Genomic DNA, 27,487 nt, shown 5'->3' with positions numbered 1-27,487 from the left:
AAATTGCATTGGCTTTCCAAAAGGAATATGTCTCAAGTTTCTAACCAAAATTTACTTGCACAATCCCATGAAGTGGAGCAAACAAGCAATGTGAAAGAAAGCAATTTTTTTTTAAATCTTTCCCTTGCAGTTAAAGAGATTAATTGATACATTATAAAGTGTTAACCTGGAGCAGGTTTATTATTGCAGCTGCAAGTAGATTTATTGCAAAAATTAAACATCCTTAATAATCTTAGACAACCACCTGTGAGAAATCTGATTTTAAATAATTGATTCTTATGGTTCAAAAGGATTATTTACTATTTTCATTGGTTATGCGCTGGTTGCTTTTGTGCTATATTAAATATTTTAAGCCTTTAAAAACATAACCTATTAAAACATGTCTATATTATGCCTCAGCAAAGTAACGCTGCAATTTCATAGCTCACGACAATTTTCATCAGGAGTTTCAGTTCAAGAAACAATAGCAGACAATTTGCCATCTAACTTTAGGCTTCTGTTTGCCCATTCAAATTGTCAGCTGTTACCAGCAAAATCTTAATTTTTATTTATTTGTAGACTCTATAATTTAATCTCAGGTTGAAATTATTTTCCTCTCAGCCTAGAAAAAGAAGTCAATAGATCATTAATAAACACGAATTGCTAAAACTTTAGGATTTCAAATTTTCAGAATCTTGCAAAATTATGGTCTTTAAATGACACATCCAAAGTCACTAACATAAATTTGAAAAAAATTGTCATCATGATGTGATGTTTCACACACTCAAGTTAAAAAGACCTGCTCCTATTAAAAGTGATGTTTATTTCTTGTTAATAAAACGCAATGCATACCCATTTTGGTATTGCCATAGGTTGAGCTGTGACTGTATTAGATTGTTAAAATTATCTCCGCTGTTCATTGAGGAAGATTTTGCACAAATAGGTAATTGAAGTGGCTGGGTTTTGTTGTTAAACCAAAGCACTTTGAAAAAAAACATTGTCACCTCATAAGGAGTTACAAAAAGGATATGCTGCTTTACAAAGATTGTTTCTGAAGGACTGTTCAATAGCATGAATTGTGAAATAACTGTGTCATCATCCTCCCAATTACAACTACTGCAAGAATTTTGTTCCATTTGACTACAAATGTTAAAAATACAATTGAAAACTTCACTCCAACCCTCATAACAAAGTGTTTCCAATTGTTTACAACAGTTCCAGTGACTTGATAGACTTGATTAATATACTGTTGCTAGAATAAACAATGGGGATTGTATTTACAAGGCACCCTTGGAACCTCAGGATTTGAAATAGCTGAATACTGGGCATTCAGACACAAGAACAATAATATGTATGCACGGCAAGAATGTACAAATGTAATATGTCATCTCCATTGAGGATGTTGCCAGATAAATTCTGGCATGAAGGGCAAAGGAAACCTTTCCTGCTCTTATTCAACGATAGTCATTTGTTTTGTTATGTCAGCCAGAGAGGAACTTCGGAGAAAAATCTCACCTGAATGGAAACACTTCCCCCTGTACAATACTGTACAATGTATGCCTGGATTGCATGCTGAAATCTCTGGGATGGAACTTTCTGACTCAGGGCTGAGACTGCAACCACTGAACCACAGCTGACAGCATGTATGTGGTGATGTTGTGAGAATGTCACTTCAGGAGGACGCTCCTCAGTCCCATCCAGCTGATAGAGTCAAGGACTTTAGTAAGATTATGAAAAGGCAGATGTGGCACAGGTACTGCTGTCAGTGTTTTTCTTGGAATTGTCTTGCAGTAAAGATTATGACCATCATTCTTCTTGATAGATAGTTATACACTCTGTTGTTTAGGAAGCCAGCTCTTAAGCCATTAGAATAGGCAATTGAGGAAGATTCTGGTGCTGGCTGTCCTTGTGGCAGGCCCTTTAACATTTAATCAGACATCTCCTTCACTAGTCATGATCACATCTTCGGTGAAGTCTACTGGACAAAATTGGCCCCTTCCTTCCTGATAGCTGTATTACCTATCAGATCTAGAGTAAATTGCCTCTAAAGCTGTCTCCTGCGAAAACCTCTAAATTCATTCCTTGGAATAATGAATCAATATTAGTATTATTTCCAAGTTCATTATCTCCAGCACTAAACCTGAATTATCCTCTATGACCATTGTTGTGTTGGCTACTTTATTTGCCAGCCCAGTCTTCTGAAACAAACATTATTCTGATATCTATTGTGGAAGGAAACAACCAGGTGGGCAAAAGATTCAAGGATCTTCTCAAAATTTTCTTTGATGAAACATAATTTCCCTCATTCACCATTTAAAGTTGAGAAGGAACATTCAGAATGATATTATGAGCCGTGCATGAGGAGTACCCAGAATCCTTTCAGAAGCAATGGTAGGAGTGTGCCCCTTCACAAACTACCCATTTCAATGTGTCCAATGTGCAGAAGTGCCAGTTGTCCTTTTCCCACTGGATAACCAGTAGATTTGCCGGTCAGTGAACTGATTAAGAAAGCCATTTTTGCCTTTCACACTGGACCACTATTAACTGGTTCTCTGTGTCCTTTTACACTCATCACAAGGCATCCCTGGGGATAAGGGATTCTATCCTCCATCGGTGATGTCTGAGTGACATATCGAGCAATGGTGGACCTGCCCTAAATCCTGATCAATGCAGTATTATCTTGTATTTAAACAAAATTAATCATGCCTAATAATAACATAATTAAGCATTAAGTACAAAATCTTTGCTAGGATTCTCCTAAATAGAATAATACCTAGTGTCGCCGAAAATATTCTCCCAGAATCACAGTGCGGCTTTCGCACAAACAGAGGAACTACTGACATGGTCTTTGCCCTCAGACAGCTCCAAGAAAAGTGCAGAGAACAAAACAAAGGACTCTACGTCACCTTTGTTGACCTCACCAAAGCCTTCGACATCGTGAGTAGGAAAGGACTTGGCAAATACTATAGCGCATCGGATGCCCCCCAAAGTTCCTCAACATGATTATCCAACTGCACGAAAACCAACAAGGTCAGGTCAGATACAGCTGAGCTCTCTGAACCCTTCTCCATTAACAATGGCGTGAAGCAAGGCTGTGTTCTCGCATCAACCCTCTTTTCAATCTTCTTCAGCATGATGCTGAAACAAGCCATGAAAGACCTCAACAATGAAGACGCTGTTTACATCCGGTACTGCACGGATGGCAGTCTCTTCAATCTGAGGCACCTGTAAGCTCACACCAAGACACAAGAGCAAATTGTCCATGAACTACTCTTTGCAGACGATGCTGGTTTAGTTGCCCATTCAGAGCCAGCTCTTCAGCACTTGATGTCCTGTTTTGCGGAAACTGCCAAAATGTTTGGCCTGGAAGTCAGCCTGAAGAAAACTGAGGCCCTCCATCAGCCAGCTCCCCACCATGTCTACCAGACCCCCACATCTCCATCGGGCACACAAAACTCAAAACGGTCAACCAGTTTACCTATCTCGGCTACACCATTTCATCGGATGCAAGGATCGACAACGAGATAGACAACAGACTCGCCAAGGCAAAAAGCACCTTTAGAAGACAACACAAAATGGTCTGGAAAAACAACCAACTGAAAAACCTCACAAAGATTAGCGTATACAGAGCCGTTGTCATACCCACACTCCTGTTCAGCTCTGAATCATGGGTCCTCTACCGGCATCATCTATGGCTCCTAAAACGCTTCCACCAGCGTTGTCTCCGCTCCATCCTCAACATTCATTGGAGCGACTTCATCTCCAACATCGAAGTACTCAAGATGGCAGAGGCCGACAGCATCGAATCCACACTGCTGAAGATCAAACTGCGCTGGGTAGGTCACGTCTCCAGAATGGAGGACCATCGCCTTCCCAAGATCGTGTTATATGGCGAGCTCTCCACTGGCCACTGAGACAGAGGTGCACCAAAGAAGAGGTACAAGGACTGCCTAAAGAAATCTCTTGGTGCCTGCCACATTGACCACCGCCAGTGGGCTGATATCACCTCAAACTGTGCATCTTGGTGCCTCACAGTTCGGCGGGCAGCAACCTCCTTTGAAGAAGACCGCAGAGCCCACCTCACTGACAAAAGACAAAGGAGGAAAAACCCAACACCCAACCCCAACCAACCAATTTTCCCTTGCAACCGCTGCAACCGTGTCTGCCTGTCCCGCATCGGACTTGTCAGCCACAAACGAGCCTGCAGCTGACGTGGACATTCCCCCTCCATAAATCTTCGTCCGCAAAACCAAGCCAAAGAAACAGTACAATATGAGCCTTTCAGCCCCTGTTGTTGTGTCGACCTACGTAAACCTTCATAATTTTATAAAAGATTGTGGGAAAGTATAGCTGCACAATTTATGAAGATCATGGGAAGGTCCTAGCATCAATAGCACACAATTTATAAAGACTGTGGAAATTATCCCTTTCTCTGGTCTCCCAGAATTCTGTGCAGCAGAGAAAAGTCTGCATGCATGGAGCATTCATGAAGGGGTTTCTCTGCTGCATGGAATTCTGGCAGAACAGATCTGCCATCATGCACTCTCTCTCTCCTGCTGAGACTTAACCATGGTCCTTTAGAAATTTATAAAGGTTTATATAGCTCAGCAAAGTTTATACCTTTTTAATCTTTTGTTTCCTTCACGTCCCTGCATTCATGCAAAAACATCATCAATATGTTGTCCCTGAATGGTCTGTGTCCCTTTCACACTGGGCTAATCGGCTTGCAGGTGTCAGTTGATGCCGGGGGCGATACAACTTACCCCAGAGTGATTTGATGCTTGTGTGCTGATTAAGGAGCTTTCACACTAGACCCTTAACTGGTAGATTGGCCGTCAATTACTAGGACAAGGTGCCAGTGTGAAAGAGACTAATGATTCTCACACTCGCCTCATTACTTCAAAATCAGAATCAGGATTTATTTTCATGAAATTCGGTGTTTTGCGGCAGCATCTTAGTGCAAACGATCATATTATAACCATCATACAGCATTATTATTTATGTTTAAAAAATACACAAAAAGTAAGACTGTGTCTTTGTTTCTTTGATTATTCAGGAATCTGATGGCAGTGGGGAAGAAGCTGTCCTTGTGCCGCTGAATGCTTATCTTTAGGCTCCTGTACCTTTTTCCCAATGATTGCAGAGTGAAGAGGGCATGACCTCAGTGGTGAGGGTCTTTGAGGATAGAGGCTGCTTTTTTAAGAAATCACTCAGGTAGATGTCCTCGATGGAGTGAAGTCTGATGCCTGTGATGTCACTAGCTGAGTTAACAACCCTTTGGAGTTTATTCTTGACCTGAGAGTTGGCGGCTCCATACCAGGCAGTGATAAAGCCAACCAGAATGCTCTCCACAGTATACCTGTAGAAGTTTACGAGAGTCTTTAGTGACATACTGAATCTCCTCAGATACATCACAAAGTATAGCCGCTGGCAAGCCTTCTGTGTGATTGCATCAACATGGAGGCTACAGGACAGATCCTCGGAGATGATGACACCTAGGAATTTGAAGTTCCGAACCTCCCTACTACTAAGACCTCAATAATGACTGATTCATGTTTCTTCGACTTCGTCCTGAAGTCTACAATTATCTCCTTGGTTTTGCTGACGGGTAGCGCACGGTTGCCATTACACCATTCATCGAGCTAATCCATCTCCCCCCTGGACACTTCCTCATTACTGCTTGTGATTCTGCCGACAACTGTAGCGTCCTCGGCAAACTTGCACATGGCATTAGAATTGTGCCTGGCCACTTAGTCATGGGTGTATAACGAGTAGAGCAGTGGGTTAAGCACACATCCTTGTGGTGCATCTGAGTTAATGATCAGGGAAGAGGAGACGTTGTTTCCAATTCGTACTAACTGTGGTCTTCCCATGAGAAAGCTTGCTTTTGAGCCCACTAAAATTGAAATAGATGCAAATTGTCCTCAATTGTGAGGAGCACCTTCAGGAGAAGAGAAATGTTTTCTATTTTTGAGACCAACTAACCTTAACCATACAAAACCATACACTATGGTTGAAGTGAAAACACAATGCTGAAGAAACTCAGTAGGTCGAAAAGTGTACTTTATATGGCAAAGATACATACCTTGATGAAGGGCTCAAGCCCAAAACGTTGGTTATGTATCTTTATCTTTGATATGTTTGACATGCTGACTTTCTCCAGCATTGTGTTTTTAACCGAACCAGCTTTCATTTCATTCTAAATTTTTATTTACCTATCATCCCAATTTTCTATATGTTTGATAATAAATATGTGAACATAGAACACGAGGAAGTCATTTAATACCACTTTTTAATTAATTAATGTGTGATTTCCATGTCATTGCATTTAAACAATGACAACCCTCGTGTCACTCTTTAGGAAGGTTACTTAAATACTGATATTATTTTGCAGAAGTTTACGCAGAAGTACATTTGTTTTCCCTTTTCCTTGTAACCCTTGTAAATCTGGGGCACAAAAGTGGGTGGCATTGTGCACTGGGAGTTATTGAATCCCAGTTGGAGATGTGTTTAAAATTGGTCAGTTGCACAAGAAACTGACTATTTTTGCCTGTCTAAGCAAACAAATGACACAATTGCCACCAGGCTTTGTGTGCAGGGAGCATTTGCTCTGAGCAGGGATCTCCAGTAGTTTTTGATGAATGTTCTCAAAGTGAGAACCTAACTTATTGATTTCATTCTCATCTTTCACATGGCTATTTGTTCCCCTCCCCCCACAACTGTTAGAAATAAAGTGTAAATGAAGAAAAGGTGTCTCTACGACATAAAAGTTTCAAATACCATCCCAATTTTCACCCAATTTGAGTCCTCACAAGGGCTTGAACATCACTTGGAAATTAGTCATAAAGGCAGCCTGTGCCATTCATAATGCTTATGAGAGTCTCTGATTGTACAAACATGGAATTAAACAACAGTCATTTATAAAATCAAACTCTGTAATTGTCCCTTCATTATTTCTTCAGTGGAAATCTCTGGGAACTTTTAAAAAGTGGGGAAAAAATTCCAGAAGGCATGCAAATTATTTTTAAACTCTGTGGTTGGTGTTTATTTATAATCTCTTCATCAACTCAGGAAAAATAATTGGGCAAACCACAAGGGTAATCATTACATCATAAATCGTCTCTTCTCTCCCCTCCCCCTCCCACACCACAGAGAGACTCTTCGGAAATCCTGTTATAATGAAATGATGTGGTTTGCAGCCCTAATGGGATACTGTATGTTGGGTTGATGCCACCTCCACATGACTGAGAGGCTGCCTTTTCTCACAATGCATAATTTTTTCCAGGATTTAAGATCCTTTCACATTTTGGTCAAAGACTAACATAATTCAAAAAAAATCCCTTTTTACAGATAATCTGAGGGTACACATCTGCTTCAAAAGCAATGAAATACATTGAAGGGGTCAGAGCCCATTATTTTCATTGGTTCAAGATGTAGGTATCTTTTGCAGATTCCTTGTCCTCCACAACAACTGATACTAAAACATTCTCCTCTGCAACAAATCAAAGTCCAAGAGTTTAGGCTTCACAACAGGGACGGGAGTCCCAGAATGTTAGCCGATGCTTCTGTGCAGAACCAAGGGAATGCAAATTTGCCAAAGGACAAGACCGCAGATGTTCTCAAAGCCTCCTTGGAAAAAAAAATTAGCATGCTCACTAGCTTATGGGAATCCCTGGTCCATGATGACTTATAAGTAACGTGGAAGGATGCAGGAAGGCACAAAAGGAGCATCCTTTATTTCTACTTTATTGTCACTGGGTGTAGATTTTGGAATTCTCTACCCCGCAGCATTCTGCGAGTACCTTCACCAAAAGAAACTGAGGAGATCAAGAAGACAGCTCACCTCCCACTTACCAAAGTCAAATGGGGATGTACAAAAAATGCTGGCTCAACACAAATGCCCACATCCCACAAATAAGTTTTTTAAATTACTTAAAAGGAAAAGAAAAAGATCCACCACCTCTCCCTATTAGTCCAGAAACAGTACTGGATAAGGAAGATGTGCTATTTTCTCTGGTCATGTAACAATTGAATCTTGTGTCTATAAATCAGGTGTACACATGATAACTCTTCCTGAAAGTGGAGGAGATTTGAAAAAGGAACTAATTTCAAACACTTTCAGAGCCTTAAGTTTGTTCTTAACTCTTTCCATTTTTTTGGCTCTCTCTCCTTGCATAAACTTGCCTCCAAAAAAAAAGTCATGAATCTGTTATAAATGATTTTAACTGCACAGTTGTTCACAGGTGTGTCTACAGACATGGCCCTTGAGGAATACAGAGATTGCAGGAAAGAGCTCAAGCAAGGCATTAAGACTACAAAGGGGACTATGAAATGTCTTTGGTGAGTAGAATTTATGGGGAACCCCAAGGCATTTTATCATTTACGTTAAGAACAGAAGGATAATGAGGGAGAGAACTGAGGTTGGAATTTATGCTTGGAGTCAGAGAAAGTGGGTGAGGTACTAAATGAGCACTTTGAATCAGAATTCACAAGGGAAAGGGCAAGGAGGTTCCTTTGTTCAAGAAGGGAAATGGGGATAATAGTGGAAATTACAGGCCAGTGAGTTTCACATCAGTGGCAGGGAAGCAACTGAAGGGGTCAACTTGTGATCTTGGTGCAGCAAAGTGACTGATATTCTCTAACTACCCAATAGGAAGTCCTACAAAAGGGCAGGAACTCAGTCCTTGATAGGATGGAACAGGGAGCATCCGTATCTCATTTATCTGGCATTGGACTTACATCCTCACAGATCCAGCCACCTAGCTTCAATCCTGATCATCAATGCTGTTCATGCAGAGTTTACACATTCAAACCACATGTTCATTGTTAATTACTTTGAATGTAGTCGGTTTATAAAAAATGATAAGGAAGTGATAGGAGTGGGTAAGTGAAATAAATGCAGAAACTGATTGCTCTGAGAGCCAGTACTGACTCAATCAGCTAAACAGCCTCCATTTATAACATGTTCAAATTCAAATATGGACATGCTTATGCAAATCTATATTCCAAAAAATGGATTGAGAATTTAGACAAGATCTTGAACATATGTATTAAATAGGTTTCTCTAATTAAGATATTTCTATGGCACTGTTGCATTGGCAATGCATAGGGTAAGAAAAAGAATTAATTTTCATTTCTAAACTGCATTTTTTACCCCCAAAATATCCAAAAGTGTGTTGCAACATCAACATCAGAAACACTTCTGGAGCTAGTCATGTGATTGTGGCTACTTTTGTAACCAAGGGCCACACCTACAGCATAATGATCAGTTCTTCCTGATGCTACTTGTGGGATTGATCCATATACCAGAAATCATTTCTGATCATACGACTATAGTGACGTCATCTTTTACATCCAATTGAGGGCAGATGAGTTCCTCCTTTAATTGCCCACCCTTAAAGCAACATTTCTCACCAGGAAGTAAACTCAGACAGGTAAAACATGAAAGAATGGGCATATGCAAACATTATCAGTTGCAGCAGGCAGTAGGTTTTGGCTGGCAACCAAGGTGGTGAACACAGTTTTTCAGAGAAATCTGTTCCAGGAGATGAACCTGCCAAGAATCCTCTAATTTTTTTCACTCTATTTATTAAATGCCCTAAGTTTTCTCAAATCATTGCTGATGGTAACAAAATAATATCTTACATTGAGAAAGTATTTCATGGCATTGTATACTGGGAATCATTTATATTTGCTTACATAAATATAAAAATTTAATTACTGTTTGAAACCTGTCTGAATGATACCTGAGGGAATTGCACTACGGCTGCTTTGTAGGTCTACTTTGGCATGGCACAGCAAAACTAAATAATGCAAACCAACACACAGCAGTTAGAGTATTCACTTCACACCCCCATGGTCTTGAGATCCCCATGCCGTCTAGCACGTAAAATCCTCCAAACTCATGTGAAGATGTTTGGCTCCCCTCCCAGCTGGAGAACTGGGCAGGGTGTCATGGTAAAATGAAGCAACCTACCTTGGGGCAGAGAGAGAGAAAGAGAGAGAGAGAGAGAGAGAGAGAGAGAAGAGAGAGAGAGAGAGAGGGAGAGAGAGAGAGAGAGAGGAGAGAGAGAGAGAGAGAGAGAGAGAGAGGAGAGAGAGAGAGAGAGAGAAAGTCAGGTGTAAATTGGGGATTAGTGCCAATTTCTGCCCTAAATTAGGCCTTGATTATTTTTTAACAATTCATTGCAGCGAATTTGGCTCATTAAATTTCATATTTTTGGTGATGAAACTGAATTTTCATTGATGGTTTTAAATCAGGCCTGGATTTAATATTTCTCCCTTGTTTCTTTGTTTCTACCAATGCCTTTACTGGAAAATTCCCTTTTGTCCATTCCAAATTCTAAACCTGCAAAAGGGCTTCTGAAGGATTTTCAATGACAATTAGCGATTTGAAAATAGGTCACCTCAACGAAAAGGGTAATGACGGGATAATTTATATGGGAAAATATGTTGTAAGATTCTGCTCAACTGTTATTTTGCTACATTTTTTGCATGATACTATATCTCATCATTCAGCTTGCAACACTGCAGTACTTGAGAGTTTAAAAATGCTTAAGGCACTTTGAACTTGAGTGAAAATTGACATGTTTTTTAAGCAAGCCTTTAATCATGCAGCTAGGTACACAAAAGGACCAGTGGTGAGGTTAGTGTTAAAGTTGGAAGTGAGAAATGTCAGGGAGAGCTCCAGCCAGACAGTGCCACCTAGGGGCCAATTTAAAACAGAAAGTGCAGTGAGCTCAAAGCTGAGCAGTCAGTTGTTGGCAGCCAACATCCATTTAGAATACCTTTAACCTAGGACAACCTCTGATTTTTCAACATCTCTGCCCCACTTCACCTGCTGATTTATTTCTTTTAAAAATATGTTTCCACACAAGAGGTGCAAAAGCAGACCACCCAGAAATTTTAAAAAAATATATCCAATAGTGAAAGTAAATAACATTTACAAAATGGCAGAGCATTACTTGGGTTAGTGGAGCTTTATCAGTGCTAGATCCAAATAGGTTTCTTTATTATTTCCAAAATAAACATGCACATAATAAACAAAAAGATCCTAGGCGTAACAGAACTAAAGCTAGCTACCGTATGATGAATGGCCCATTGCCTCACTTACTTGATTACTCTGCATTTCATACCGTACACTGCTCTGTAATTTAATATCACTGAGAAATTTATTAAAGATTTGGGGATTGTGATGACTGGCTCATGGTAATTTCCTTGAGATGTCGTTTAATCTGTCAAAGGTGGTCAAAGCATATTTGGCAGAGCATCAGTGGAGAAAGGCGGATCAGGAATGCCACTTAGTTGCATTCCCACGATTATGTTAAAAAAATTGCTAGCATACAAAAAGAAAAGTGTTTCTTCTGCTTTTTAAGTCCACAGCTTTCCCAGATACCATGGCAATGTTTATTCTCAGAAGTAAAACACAAAGGTCTGCAGTTACCGTGGACCAGTGACTGTCTACATTTTGTCATACCTTGAGGAAGGGCTCAAGCCCAAAACATTGTCTTTGCTATATAAAGGACACTGTATGACCTGCTGAGTTTCTCCAGCATTGTGTTTTTACAGTGTTTATTTTCCCTTTTCATTAGAAAAAAGCTCACCTGGCGCAGAGGTGAATATTTGGGTTCTTGGGACCTGCTTTCATTTTGCATGGATCACAATCAGAAGGAAATGTGAAAATAATTCAGACTGCTTTGCCCCAAGATCTGTGGCAATTACAGACTGTTTATTAGGATACACAGCAATTGCTTGGCTCTTGCATTATTCATGAGTTTAAGAGTTCGGGAGCCCTTATTTTTACACTTGTGAGGCACCTTTTGTTTTTCCCTCTGTGACAAAATGTTCTAATTGATAAACTTCGAGGGTTGCCAAAATAAGACTGTGTAATTTGTCCACCCTGATAGCTAAAGGGAAGGGAAGAGGGTTTGCAACAACAGGATAAAAAAAAATGAAACAGAGGCGCTCGCAGCCTCTTTTGAGGAGGACTGGTGAGAGCTGGCAGGGTTTCAACTTCAATGTCTATTGTAATTTGTTAACAGCAGTCCCCTTTCTGAGAGTCGAGGGTTAACTGAGAGCATGTACATTCATATTCTAATTGACTGAGAATGCTGGAGGCCTGTTTCCACAATATGGACACCATTGCCCACATAGGGAAAAAAAAACTTTCAGCATCCAGAGTCCTTTTAAAGTGTTTCACTGTTGGCAGAGCCCATCTTTACAATGGATAGAATGGAATTCCTGCACATTGCAGCCAGGATTGGGACAATTGTCTTTTAGTTTAAAGTGGTATTAACCTGCAGCAATGTTAGAAGATTATTCTTGGAAATTCTACAGATGAAAATGAAACAGTGTGGTACGAAGAAGGAAAAGTTTTCTGAATTTCAAACAAAAAAACTGAATTTAAAGAAACCTCTCCGAAAATTAAAGGATGTATCATTGTTTATTTTAAATACCTTCTTAGAGGCCATGGGCAAAATGAAAGATCTGTAACTAAAATGCGGTTGATGGTCAGTGTGCTCAGTGACGGTCACTGTGGTCTGTGCACATTGTCTGCTTGCATTGCTCTATTCTGCTCTCATTAAATACCCACAGTTATTGGCTGGCAGGCACATTGACATGATGTCAACTGACTTTGAATATGCATTCAGTGTCAATGTGCAGCATTTTTTTGTTCATCTTGTGCAGTTGTTTTCAAAATTGCCCCCCTAACTCACATTCCACCTTATGCCATAGGTGCTCTGTGATTAGTAAGGGATTACTTAAGGTGGCATGTAAATGGAAAGAAAAAGGTATGAAAAACCACTGTTTTCTTCGTAACTAGTTGACTTGTTATGTGCATGGTTTCATATCTCCGAAGGAAATGGGCCAATGACAATTTTTCTCAAGAATAATATTTCAGTGACAACTGGATCTAGATCAGTGGTTCTCAACCTTCCCTTCCCACTCACATACTATCTTAAGCAATCCCTTACCAATCACAGAGCATTTATGACATAGGGATTGCTTAAGGTGGAATGTGAGTTTAGGGGTGGGGGGGGGGCAGATGGAAAACCACTGATCTAGTTCAGTTGTTCTCAACCTTTTTCTTTCCACTCACATACCACTTCAAGTATTCCCTCTGCTATCAGTGCTCTGTGATGAGTAAGGGATGGCTTAAAGTGGTATGTGAGTGGGAAAGGAAGGTTGAGAATCACTGCTCTAGATCCAAATGTCACTGAAATATTTTGCTTGAGAAAAATTGTAATTGGCCCATTTCTTTTGGGGTTATGAAACCATTCACATAATGAGTCAACAAGGTACGATTAAAACAGTGGTTTTCAAACGTTTTCTTTCCACTCACATACCACCTTAAGCAATCCCTTACTCATCACAGAGCACATATGGCATAGGGAATACTTAAATTGATATGTGGGTGGAAAGAAAAAGGTTGAGAACCTCTGATCTAGTGCAAGGAATTCAACTGAAAGAACAGAGCTTTACAAGAGGATGAAGACCTGTCTAGTCGTAAATTAGAAGGACACATTCCTCCGACCTAAAGTTCAGTGGTAGATACCTGATGATGATTATTTGAATATTCATTCATAGGCCAGAGATATTTTTTCATACTTCCTCATCACATAAAAGGAGACACTTTGCCCATTCAGTCTGTGCCAGTACTCAAAGTAATCTCATCAATGTTGTTTCCTTCCCCTCCTCCCCTTGAGACACACAGAAAGCTGTAGATGCTAGAATCTACAGCTAAACACAAGCTGTCGAGAGGAACTCCGCAGGTTAAGCAGCAACAATGGGACAAAAGGAATGGTCGTCATTTTGAGCTAAACCCCTCATCAAGCCTGGGAAAATGTAGAAGAGAAAGAAGCCAGGGTAAAGAGGACAGGGTGGGAGGGCTGGGGTAGGGAAACGTCTGGTATTGGAGAACAAGGTAGAGGTGAAACATGAAGGACAGAGCAGTAGATTGCCAGGTGCCAGACAAAGAGAGAGAGAGGCAAGAAAAACAATGGGGTCAGGTGGAGGATGAGTCACACAAGAGTGATTAGTAGCCAAAGGCTGCCACTGCTGCCCTCTCATTTCCCATTTATTTGCCTGTAGTTTATTGTTTCACAAACGCCCATTACACCCCAGGTCTCCTAGAAGCAATGTACAGAAAAGGTCATTTATAGTAGCCAATGCAGCTTGTAGTAACTGCCTGGAAAGCAGCAGGTCAAAGTATTTCATGTTTTATGTGACAATAAACAATTCGATATTTCAGAGTTCTACTTAAAGCCTTCTACTTTCTTTGGAGAGTGGGGAGGGGGCTTTGGGTAGGAAGAGCAGTGCAAGTGGAAAGACCTCACTTTGCCACTAATCTCCATTATCTATTGAGGACTCATAGTATCCAATGCTTTCTCCAATCTGCCGCTCGAAAAATAGGCCAGTTTTAATCTGTTCTTCCATTTGAAGTGGCAGAAACTCCCTTCCCCCCCAAGAACCACAAGTTAAGAACTACCAGAAGCTATGATTTTACATTTAGGATTCTCGGGTGAATTTCAAAAGGAGTTGGTAAAGGTTGGCAAAATGGGCAACTTTATAAACTTTGTTAATATTCATGAGCCAGATGCTGTCCTGATATACACAAATGTTTCCATGCATATTGTACCTGCAACACATTTCTCCTTCGTGGTTCCACAAAAATTTGAAAGGGTTTTGCAGTAGAGTGTAGAACCTCTCCAGCACGTTTCCAGGTGGTATGAAAGTTTTAGGCCATTTTGTTTTCATATGAACATTTAAGTAGCTCTCTATGAACAATTCTGCGTCAGGCATATTGAAGGTGGAGGAAAATAGATCCATTTGCCCTTCCAATGATATCCCCAAAAATAAGAAAAGAATGGTTTTGGATGTGGGTGCCCAGTTGTAAGGTAACTTTATTGACTTGCGCTTTTATCCCTTCATGAGGTGGCAAATTCCTGCACACACCACTTCATGTGCTCAAGTTATTCTCAGCATTTATCTTATGGCCTCACTTCCAATTTTGCCTGCTAAGTTCAACAATTAAAATTCATAATAAGCTTCTGCATCTTTTGGAAGTTAATTTCAAGAAATATACCAATATCCAGGTCCTGAAATATATTCCCATCAATTCTGAAACAACATAAATAAGATTCCATTAGACACACAAAGACTAATGAAACTATGGAGAATTAGTATGCAAAATAAATAAACAAATTCTTTAACATGGTGAAAACCAGTTGTTCTGGCATGATAAGAAATATTTTTTTTATTTCTGAAAGTAAATGATAAAACTTCACTGCAGTACTGCATTTAGAACTAATAGATCTGGGAAGAGCTCTCTTTATTCCAACCCTATTATGGCTGACTTTTTGAAGTTAATAATCAAGCTTTATAAAAATGACAAAATTGCTCAGTATGTAAAAGGCTTGTCTGGCAAAGCACTGGAGGAGGATCCTAAAGTACCTTAAACTACTACCTGTCTACCTCCATAATAGAGGAAGACCCTTAATCCAAGTGATGGCTTTCTAAAGGATCAGCCATTTTTAAATGAATCACTTGCTTTAAAATGTGCACTATTTTTATACATTCATTAATTCATGCTTTTGACAAGAATAAAATTTGTCATTGACATTTAACGTTACCCCTAGGCAATGGGTAAAATGAACTAGATTGTAATTTAATCTGCTAAAAAAAACAATGGGATGAACAATTTTCTGTCATTAAGTCAGATAGCTCACATCATATTTTTTTTTCTTCAGTAAAATGTCTCTTTCTCTCCAGCACTGCCCACACCGCCACCCCCCTCCACTCAATCCCTATCACCCCCCCCCCCCCCCCCACACTTCTCTCTTGACATCAGATTAAAGGGTTGAAGATAAACTGGCACTCTTTTCCCTCCCAAATCTTCTCTATAGTGCATTTCTTTAATAGTTCCAAGTAAATGACTATCCAGAGGATAATTAAGCCCCGCACTGTCGCATCGTGTCAGGTCACAGCTGGATTTAGTCAGCATTAACCTTTGGGGAGAATTTGAATATCAGTATCATTTAAAATTAAAGACGCGTAAGCAGCCATTTCTAAAGATGTTAGAAAAGTAATTGTCTGTAAATTGTTTGACCTTGGGATTTAATTGCATGCACAACACAGGTTCTAGCAAGATCTCTGAACTGGTCCTATTGTCACATGTAATATTGTGTGGAATTTTGTCTGCATCCTACTTCTGGATACATCAGGTCAAATTATTCTGTAAAACATTTAATGAAGGAAGTGTAGTTTTTCCTTTCATCCATTGCAAAACTAATAGGGTTTTATCATCTCTCATTTAAACAAGAGTCCAAAATATTATTTCATCTAAAACCAGGAAAGTAAGATCAGAGCATCAAATAATTCAAAATAGTTAAAATTATTTTATATATATTTTAGGAATGATGTCTTCACCCAAAAAGTTACTAATGCTCAAAATAATCTGCTGATCATATCAATATTAGTCTAGGTAACAGCACAATTGAAATGTAAAATCAGATTCCAAGGGTGCAATGGAGTGATAAGTTTCATGTCAATAGGCTGGTGCTGAATGATATGCAAATCCTGATTTGCCAGCATGTTAATAGATAGAAGAAAACTGCACTTTACAACACTTGAATAAACCAAAGTAAAACTATGTTGATCTTTGTTTTTCTTTTTGGCAGATGAAATCAAGGAATTTTTGTTTCAGCAATCCTTAAAATGTAGACATTTCATGAATTTGTAGAAATAGTATATTATGAAGCATTTCGTCTCTCTCTCACACACACACACACACACACACACACACACACACACACACACACACACACACACACACACACACACACACACACACACACACACACACACACACAATAAAGCAAATATTTGGAGTTGATCCAAACCTAGATGTCACACAAAATTTCAGTTCATCTCTGGATGAAAATATAAATTTGTACCAGTAATATGGAAAAACTTGCTATTGTTCTGATACAATCTGAACAGCCAACATTTCAGCTGATGAAGCAAATAACTTTGTTATAAAAATTGCATTGCACTTCATTTTTATTATGCAAACCCCTCCCTCTGTTTCTTAGAATGTCCTTTAATTCAAGAGCTAAAGGACTGAAACAGAGAGAACACTTTTGCAGTTGAATGTGAATGAAACAACTCCTTGTACATTTCTTTTGTTATACACAGTAATCCACAGACAATTCTATACCCAAGGCACTGCCACATAATCTTTTTGCAGACTCAGGGTTGAAATATACCTTGGTGAGGGCTGGAACTTTACAGCTTCATCTGCACCAGATGCTTTCTGTTCTTGTCAGTTTGTACCTTTTGATAATAAAAGGAAGAGAAATGTTTCTCTCCAATTATTTGTGCTAAAATTTAGTGTTAGATGCACCTGTTTATGTTAGCATTTTATTGTCTCTTAAATAAAACAGATTTGTGACTTATTTTATCCTACCCATCAAATTCTTGATACATACATACAAATGAAAACCTGCATGAATATGCGACTTACACATCAAACTATACAAAATTGCTCTATAATGTACACATTTCACAATATCCTGGATCCACTGAGCATATTCAACAAATTGTTGAAATTAGGTTGTATTTCATAACAAGCGTCTCTAAATTCATTACACTTTCAAAGCTGGTTAGATATCAAACCATTATATGCCAGTGGGAGATTAAGTGTTGAACATACTTGATGAAATAAAGATCTATGATTATTTGTTTAAGCTAAGTGCACAGTCTGTAAAGCTGGCAATTTTGGCCACAACAGCTTGTCACATCACAAACACTGCACCATTACTTTTACTCACTGCTCAGCAAGAAATAAGGATAAATCAGAAATCTGACCTGACTTTCATCGTACAGTGCCAACTTGCCCATCTGTACATTCCATATTCTTTTGGTTTAGATAGAAAACCTTTGATAGACATGATTTTTATTGGAAGCAGTTTGGAAACTTTTACTTTTGATAACAAAGAAATAATGTGATTGAAGATGAATGGACAACTTTGGTCAAAGACAGAGCCCCATTGAGGATAAATTCAAATTTAGGGGTTACCAGACAGCTAGTACAGGTCAGAAATAACATCTTTTGCATTGCTACCCAAATAAATCTTTGCCAAGAAACAGGTGAGCCATGATCATGTGACCCCCACCATCCTGGTCACTACCTCTTCTTACTACACATTTGGGTGCAAGTTGCAAAATCTTGAAAACCAGCACCTCTGGGATCAAGAACAGTTTCTTTCCGACAGCTATCAGAAGCTTGAATCTTTTCTGTTACACCAACAACAGACTGCTCTGACACCACAAAAGGACCATCTGCATTATAGCACATCACTTTCTTTTGCATTAGAATCATTGTGAATATTATATATTTATCTTATGTGTCTTTTTAATCTCTTTAATTCAATTGTTTACCATTATAGCTACCTGCAACAAGCAAGAATTTTAGTGCATATATAGATGACAATCAACTCATTGATATTGTCATTATATCCTTGACATAAGTATTCAACAGGTATAGAATGTCCTGTCAAATACAATTTCATTAATTTGGGTATTTCATGACCTCAGAACATCTCAGTGGGTTTTGCTGGATGTGGTGTACAGGCACTGCTGCAAATTGAGTAACAGAGCAACCAATTTACACAATGCAAGATTGCACAAACAACAAATTACCAGTAACCAGATTGTCTATTTTTATTTCAAAGTAAGTCTGTTGCTTGGGAAATAACCTTAGACCGGAAAAACTCTCATCAATTTTGATGATAGAAGCAGGGAGGTTGTTTCTACTGGCAGGTAAAACTAGAATAAGGAAACATAGGGAATGTAGATTTAAGACGGAGGTGAGGAGGAACTTCTCCCAGAAAGTAGTAAATCTGTAGAATTCTCCACCAATGAAACAGTAAAAGCTGTTTCATTGAATATTTTAAGACTCATAGATTTTTAAATAACAGGAGAACTGAGGGTTGGGGGACGCAGTGGTTAAGTGGAGCCGAGTTCACGGCTAGATCAGCCACGATCTTATAGTATGGAGGAGCAGGCTCAACAGGCCAGATGGCCAACTTCTGCTCCCTTTTATTATCTTCTTCAAAATAACACCCAAGCTATGTTTTTTGTCTACTGAGACATCTCACTCTGGCTGTAAATGGAACACCATTTACGCTTTATTTGTTGCTTGCATTCAAATTGAAATTCCAGGCTTTCACAAGACAAAATCTATGCTTCTGAGTTGTTTCCGAGCAAATAGTTCAAACAGAAGGACTTTCCTCATCCTCTCAGCAAAACTCCTCAATGGAGTATAGCTTGTTATTTTTCTCAGCGTGTGCTGCACGGACAAGGAGAGTATTATTGATGTAATAAATTAATAATATATAAAACGAGGTGATACATTTGCATAGAAAAAAAATCTCATTAAAACAAAATAAAACTTATGTTTGTGATCTGGGAAGGGGCTCAAAGTTGCCATTTACCCCCCCCCCCATCACTAGTTGTCCATAGGCTTGTTGTAGGTAGTCCACAGTCAGTAAAAATAAATACTTAAGATGATCTATGCGTGAATGAAGGTTGAGAACCGCTGCCCGAGAACATGTGGACCTACAATCCAAAATAATATAATTTTTGAGCATTGCCACAGGACTAATGGTGGCTGGCCACCTCCACTGGGAAATATAGCACAGATGAGTTCCAGAAATATACGCCTCACTTAATTTACATAAACAAATTTTCAGATTTAAATTCAGGGATTGCATGTAAGATGAAAAGCTACAATTAGCACTGCATTAGTCTCACTGATTGCAAAATAAAATTGGACCCAATCGTACTTGTAACTTGTACATTATTTCACAAGTGTGAAGCAAAAGGCAAAGCTGTGCTACATGATGGAATCTTGCCCAGACTTTCTATGATTCACAGCTTGCCTGAGACTTTTCTTCATTAAAATAAGTTAACTTCCACTTAATTACCTTTAAACAACATTTCACTCACAATCACAGAAAAGAAATTGACCTCCACTATTTTTTAGGGCAACACTACAACACCCTGGACATCTAAAATATAGAGTTGCCTTCTATGTATTATTAGGAAGGTCACCCAAAATTGGTGAGAGTACATTTTCAGCTTAGTGCATGGGCATAAAACTGGCCTTGCAGATGAGAAGACAAATGATGGTGTGTTTCTATGAATTATTTCGCGAGTGAATTGAACATTTGCCACTTACTGTACTTGATGGCTGATCTGCAACACTAGTTTTACACCTAGCCCAACAAGTTGAAGATCTAACCAGACATCTTCAGAAAAAAAATGAATTTAAGTGGTAGAATACAAAGCACTTTCACTACAATGTACAAATTCAGCCTTACAAATGAAAATGATCATATATCCCAATAGCCAATTAAAATGATCCAAATTCATATCAGGTCATAAAAGTGCTGGAGAAACTCAGAAGGTCATGAGGCATCCATGGAAAGCAATGGGTAGTTGACATTTTGGGCCTGAGCTTATTCAGGGCTTCAAGCTCAAAACGGTGACTCCCTTTTGCTTTTCTTGGATATTACATGTTTCTCCAGCACTTTGGTGTTCTGCATTAGACCCCAGCATCTGTAGATGTCTTGTTTACATCCAAACTCAGTTCATTGAGATTGGATAAAAATCTTAAGAAAATTTACTGGGGAAAATAAAATCCTTATAATTCACATTTTTTCCTCCACTCAGTATTCAGATTCCTTCTTCACCTATTTCCATTATCTCTGCATTTGTTTTGAAAATAAATTGTGATCCTTACTTAAGTTATATCCAGGGTGTTTAAATTTCCTATGTGAAAATCATTTGCTGATAAGCTTGGAGTTAGTTATTATTCCTTCATCAGATATCAAACAGGACAGCACACTTTTGTCAATGCAACTAACACTGGCTACAAAATGACAGACAAGAAACAAAATTAAATCTATATGTTACAAGTTACATATTTGGGAGAAATTTAAAGGCAATCATTCCAAGCAAAGCTTTTAATGATTACATTCTTATCCAAAGTGACACCATTCCCTACAGAGTATCTTGGATACGAACACATGCACCATGTTTTCCAACCCACTCAAACACCGGTTATCTGTTACATTGTTTCCTGCTGGTAAGGTGAAATTAAAGTATGATGGATGAAAGAAATTCACTGTTCTTTGAGTATCTACGCACAATTGAAACACAGATCAAAGAGAATGTGCTGGAAACTGCAGCTCAGAAAGCAGTTGCAGAGAGAGGAAGGAAGGGTTAACCTTTTGGACCAGTAATCTCTCTTCAGACCCTCAGATGACCTTGATGTTGCAGGCACAGGTCAAGGAATTGACTTGCACCATTATACTCCAATCCTGACCTGTACCCTCCTCAAGTGCTGAGAATGAAAGATCAATGAATTCATTTTTGGTACAAGATTTCGACCATAAAAAAAAACTGTTCCTTCTCTTGTTATTGTTAAATAATACTGCATTATAGTACAAATTACCCCTCCATTAATCTTCGTCCGCGAAGCCAAGCCAAAGAAGAGAAGAAAAGAAAAAAGAAAGAAATAGTACAAATTACCATTAATATGATTTACACAGAATGGCTTGATCACTGTTGATTGTAATCTTCCCACCATAAAAAAAAATTATATTTCTTATATTTTATTTCTTTGCTCTGGTTTATGAAAGGCAGAAATATATGCTTTCCTTAGTTTCCTTTCTTGATAGGAATGTATTTTTTATGTATTTTTACCTTTGTTGTTTGACCTGCTGAGTTTCTCCAGCTTTTTTGTGTTTTTACTTCTTGGCAGGAATGAAAACCATGAAAAAAAAATGCAGAACTGATAAATAATAATCAACACTTTAATAGGTCTGACTGTGTGTCATTCTTCACACTTTTCTATTAAAAACAGTTTGAGAAAGGCAGAAAGAAGGAGAGAGAAAATATGATCCAACATAAATATGGACTGACCTTTCCAATGAAGTCTATTCCATGTTGTTTGGCCAAAGCCATAGCTACATTGCTGTCTCCCTCAATTTCCACAGCATAATAAGCATGGGACCCAGTGCTGCCCTGCTCTCTGGTGGATACGTGCAGGCATCGCTGCAGAAACACCATCATCAGGAACAAACATGTCTGCATTTCTCTGCAACAATAAAACAAGAACACAGATCAAAGTATTTCAATTGAAAAAAAACTAGAAATTGAGCTTAAATTTATTATTTTCAACAACTTCTTGCTGAATTTGCCCATTAAATAAAATTGATTATTGGCATTTGTTAAAAATTCACTGACGATTGTCAATGGCATTTTCTTTATTATATGTAGATGTCTTTGCAAGTCCAAAAGTTAGGTCTAAAAGCCTGATGGTTAAGAATCTTGGAAGTTTCAGTTCTGACCATAAAAAGGAGAAAACTGGTGAGTTTAATGCTCTTCATCTTTTAGTCAGCCTTTTTATTTAATTGTCTTAAACACAAAGAAGATTTAACATCGACATGAGAAATTATTTAACTTTGAACATGGAAAGAAAAGAATTATAAAAGGTTAATCATTAGATTAGCTTTATGTCTTTGATATGTTGGATCAGATTGTTGGATGCCTAATAAATTATTCTGAGCAATGACTTAAATTGATTCCAACAGTAAGAATACCACTGCAGAAGGCCATAAACATAACCTGATACCACCTAACTTCCAGTGAGGCATTAATACACCATGCGACTTTGCAAATGGTTTTATTTTAAAACCAGGTGTCAAAGTGATCATAGTGAAATAACAGAATTATTGATAAAGATACAGAAGATATGATTTCCTCAAATCCAAACCCTCAGTTGTGTCATGTTAACAATGCACAAAGAATAAAAATGAATGGAAAGTGCATTCAGGAATAAAGCACTCAGAGCATTTATAAATTGATTTATGAGGTCATCTGAACTTGGCTGGGAATAAATATTAGCAAATTCCAATCTAATACTTTGCTCAGTTGGAATTATTTCAGGTTTGTATGTGATGCCATGTATATTCTTCTTTGGTTTGGCTTCACGGTCGAAGATTTATGGAGGGGTAATGTCCACGTCAGCTGCAGACTCGTTGGTGACTGACAAGTCCGATGCGGGACAGGCAGACACGGTTGCAGCGGTTGCAAGGGAAAATTGGTTGGTTGGGGTTGGGTGTTGGGTTTTTCCTCCTTTGTCTTTTGTCAGTGAGGTGGGCTCTGCGGTCTTCTTCAAAGGAGATTGCTGCCCGCCGAACTGTGAGGCGTCAAGATGCACGGTTTGAGGCGATATCAGCCCAGTGGTGGTGGTCAATGTGGCAGGCACCAAGAGATTTCTTTAGGCAGTCCTTGTACCTCTTCTTTGGTGCACCTCCGTCCCAGTGGCCAGTGGAGAGCTCACCATATAACACGATCTTGGGAAGGTGATGGTCCTCCATTCTGGAGACGTGACCTACCCAGCGTAGTTGGATCTTCAGCAGCGTGGATTCGATGCTGTTGGCCTCTGCAATCTCGAGTACTGACAATAAATCTGTATCTTTTAAAATATAATTTTAATCTGCAAAAATACCAATGAGCTCAGCACAAGAACCACATCAGGTCCCTCTCAAAACAATTGAGAAATTAGTCATAATGGTCAGTGAAATTGCAGGTGGGCAACACCCAAAATAAAGCACTAAGACAGAACCCTTTTAATTCCCAACAGACCAGCCACAACTGAATGTACTTGTAGCTCCTCTGCAGGCTTGAGAAAACCTTGCTCTTCCTCATGGGCTTATTAATACACAGAGGCCCAATATTTCTTGAGCAGAGGCCTATATGAATCTGCAAAGTATGCTCAATAAAAAGAATTCATTGACTTACAGCAGTCTGCCGACATTCTCATTACCATTTGTGTTGATGCATCATAAAGTTGGTTTGAGCGCAGTGTACAAGTATTGCTTTATCTTTTTGAGGTATAAAAAGAAACCTCTGTTTCCCTCTCCCCAGAACTGCACAAATCAAATAAATAAAAGAAGAAAAGAGAAAGGAAGGAGGAAGTTTATTATCACATGAACCTGACAACCCAGAGAGCCACCTCAATGACTGTCATAGCAAAGTACTGGGAGATAATAAAACCAAAAAACACCACAGCACAAAAGCAGGCCATTTGGAACATCTATACCAAACTATTATACTGCCTTGTCCCAATGACCTGAAGCCAGACCATAGACTTCCATACCTCTCCCTTCCAAGGACCAAATCAAATTTTCCTTAAATATTAAAATTGAGCCTGCATTCAACACTTTAGCTAACAGCTCATTCTGCACTCTCACAACTCTTTGTGTGAAGAAGTTCCCCTGAAAGTTCCCTTTAAACCATTTCACTTTCACCCTCAACCCATGCCCTCTAGTTGGCAAGGCCAATGTCTAATCTAATTTATGTCCTCATCCTGAATACTAAGCAACTGAACCGCTTGACCAACCTCCCTTGTGGGATATTGTCAAAGGTCATACTAAAGTCCATGCAAACATGGCCTTCCCTTCACCACCTTTCCTGCAACCTCCTCAAAAATCTTGATAAGATTGCTTAAACAAAAACCTATCAAGCACAAAGCCATGTTGACTAATCAGTAGTTGTTTATCTAAATATTTATATATCCAATCTCTTAGAATACCTTCCAATAATTTACCCATGTCAGACATCAGGCTCATCGGCCAATAATTTCCTATATTATTCTTAAAGCCTTTTTTTTAAAACAACAGCACAATGTTAGCTATCCTTCAATCATCCAGCACATCACCAATGGTTAAGGAAATTTTAAATATATCCGTCCAGACCCCTGCAATTTCTTATCAGGCCCTGTGTATTTATCTATTCTCAAAGTAGGAAACACCTCCTGAAATTTAATCTGTATTGTTCCATGACATAACTGCTTGTTTTGCCTCACTTCTAAAGACTGTGATACAAGAAAAAATGATTTCTCCAATTTCTTTTCCTCAAGAGGATCAATTTTGTCCCTTACTATTCTTTTGCTCTTAATGTACCTGCAGAAGACCTTCAGATTTTCCTTCACTTTGTCTGTGAAAGCCACCTTATGTTTTCTTTAACCCCTTGATTTCCCTCGTGTTTTCCTGCATTTCTGTATATTCATTTGCTCTTCATGGCCTATATCTGCTAGACACTTCTATCCTCTTGAAAACTAAGGTTTTCTATGCCTATTAACTTTTGTCTTTCATCCAGACAGGAACATATAATCTCTGTACTTTCCAAATGTCACCTTTGAATGCCTCCCACATACCAAGCACACCCTTGCCAGATAACTTGTCCCAATTAATGCTTAGTAGATCTTTTCTCATTTCCTCAACATTGGCCCTTCAACATTGGCCCTTCAATTTAGAATCTCAACCCAAGGACCAAACCTATCCATATCCATTGCCTGTGGCCTGGTACCAGGTATGGAGAATTCTGGTGAGGATAGCTCCATACATCAATCATTACTTCCTCTCAATGACAAGGTGCAGATGCAAAGCAATTTTTTTTTAATGCATATCTGATCCGTATGCAGGAGATGACAAGAAGAGAGGAGCACATCTCCGTGCTTTTGCAAGACACCATGCTTGTGCAAAGCCAGGAGACTGGAGGTCACATTCACATTTTCGCAGTATATCGGTGTATGTGACAGCTGGTGTGAAGGCACACACACAAGTCACATAGTCTTTCTGCTTCTATGTAGCCTCATCTCTGGCACATGGGAATTGCATGAAGCTCCACAGGACCAGAAAGAAACCAATTATAAGCAGATTGTGGCTTTCAATCTGGATTGTGGGTGTTCAAGTGGCCTCTCCATCTGGTAACTAGTCGGCAATCACCACAGCTGGTCATTGGCCACTTTAATTGCCTCATCAAAACCTGGGCTGGACTCTCCAGATGATGGAACTATAAAGTCCACCACATATGAACAATCTGCACTTTTCTCTTCTGAGACAAACCCTAGCTCCATTTCAGGTTGTGAACCATGGACAAACCTGGAGAGTCAATGGTAAGGTGCATGCAGACAAAGGGTGGGGAGGTGTGTATTGTGTTTAGAAATCACAGTCCCTCATTTAGAGTAGTTATGAGCTGTGCCTGCAAAGGGTGGTGGGTATTGTAGGTTATAACTTGATTATCATCCTTTCTATCTCTGAGTGGTAGTGAGCATTGTATAATTGAAAGAGAGTCTTTTATCCCTTTTGCAACTCCCCTACGTGTGTAAATTAAAAAAAGAAACTGTTCAGCATCATCTCTCTTGGGACACACTGAATGGACACTGGAGTGCAAGCAATTGCAACATGCAGAAGGACTTGGGAATGTTTGTGCATGAATCGTAAAAGGTTGGTTTGCAGGCACTGCAGGGTATCACGAAGGCAAATGGAATGTTGGTCTTCACTGTTAGAGGGGTTGAATTTAGGAGTAAGGAGGTTATGCAGCAAGGCTGCATCTGGAGTACTGTCCACAGTTCTGGTCTCCTCACTTGAGGAAGGATGTACTAGCTTTGGAGGCCATCCAGAGGAGATTCACCCGATTGATTCCAGACATGAGGGAGTTAGTCTATGAGGAAACAATAAGTTGTCTGGGGCTGTACTCACTTGAATTTAGAAGATTGAGAGGAAATCTTTTAGAAACATATAAAATTATGATAGAGGTAAGCAAGTTGTTTCCATTGGTGAGGGAAACTAGAACTAGGGGACATAGTCTCAAGAATTAGGGTAGTAAATTTAGGATGGCAATGAATGCTTTTCCAGAGGGTGATGAATCTATGGAATTCACTGCCAATTGAAGCAGTGGAGGCTACCTCAGTGAATATATTTAAGACAAGGATGGATAGATTTTACATATTTGGGGAATTAAGGGATATGGGGAAAAGGCAGGTAGGTAGAGATGAGCCTATCATCAGATCAGACATGATCTCATTGAATGGTGGAGCAGGCTCAATGGGACAGATGGCCGACTCCTGCTCCTGTTTCTCATGTTGTTAAGCTGAAAGCAGCTTGTAACAGGAGAAAAGTGACACTGTTGCTTGTGATCTGTCAACTAGTTCAGCTTTAAATCTCCAAGATCGAACATGGTTTCAGCACCGTTGCATACCCAGTTCCTGGAATCAACTCCACAAGTTTATGTTTTTGATATCTTCTATAACGAGTGTCTTGATTCACCTCAATGGAAAGGTCAATTCTGGAAAACAAAAAATACAACAGCTGTCCAGATTCCAGAAGCAACCTTCTGCCAAATCTGTGCAGACGATTCCAAGCAGCAGATCAAGGTGAGAGAAAGTGCTTAAAAAGTGGCAAGTTTTGAAGGAAAGTCTAACACTACGTTAATCAGATTCACCTGCAATAAGCTGAGTGAAAATCTCTACTTCTATTGCTCACTTGCTGTACACCATAGTTACAGTGGCATAACAGTCTGTATTAGTGCCTCCTGACTCCAGCGACAAGGGTAAATTCCTGAATTCCTGTGCTGTCTGCATGGAGTTTGT

At 39.2% G+C, this 27,487-nt stretch overlaps 1 protein-coding gene across 3 annotated transcripts in view; it reads right to left on the bottom strand.

The window, feature by feature from the left end:
• LOC138736912 (neuroendocrine convertase 1-like) overlaps window positions 1–27,487 on the bottom strand; it is a 430,075-nt gene that overhangs the window by 371,514 nt on the left and 31,074 nt on the right. For all 3 annotated transcript variants that reach the window (XR_011340653.1, XM_069887107.1, XM_069887108.1), the window contains exon 2: window positions 21,970–22,144. Coding sequence is in view for 2 of the 3 variants with exons in the window: in XM_069887107.1 (XP_069743208.1) it covers window positions 21,970–22,140 (171 nt within the window). In the remaining variant the exon portion in view is untranslated. The remainder of the gene's footprint in view (window positions 1–21,969; window positions 22,145–27,487) is intronic.

The sequence above is a fragment of the Narcine bancroftii genome, chromosome 6 (genome assembly GCF_036971445.1).
Source record: "Narcine bancroftii isolate sNarBan1 chromosome 6, sNarBan1.hap1, whole genome shotgun sequence".
Taxonomy (NCBI): Eukaryota; Metazoa; Chordata; class Chondrichthyes; order Torpediniformes; family Narcinidae; genus Narcine; species Narcine bancroftii.
This window is presented reverse-complemented; position numbering and strand designations above follow the sequence as displayed.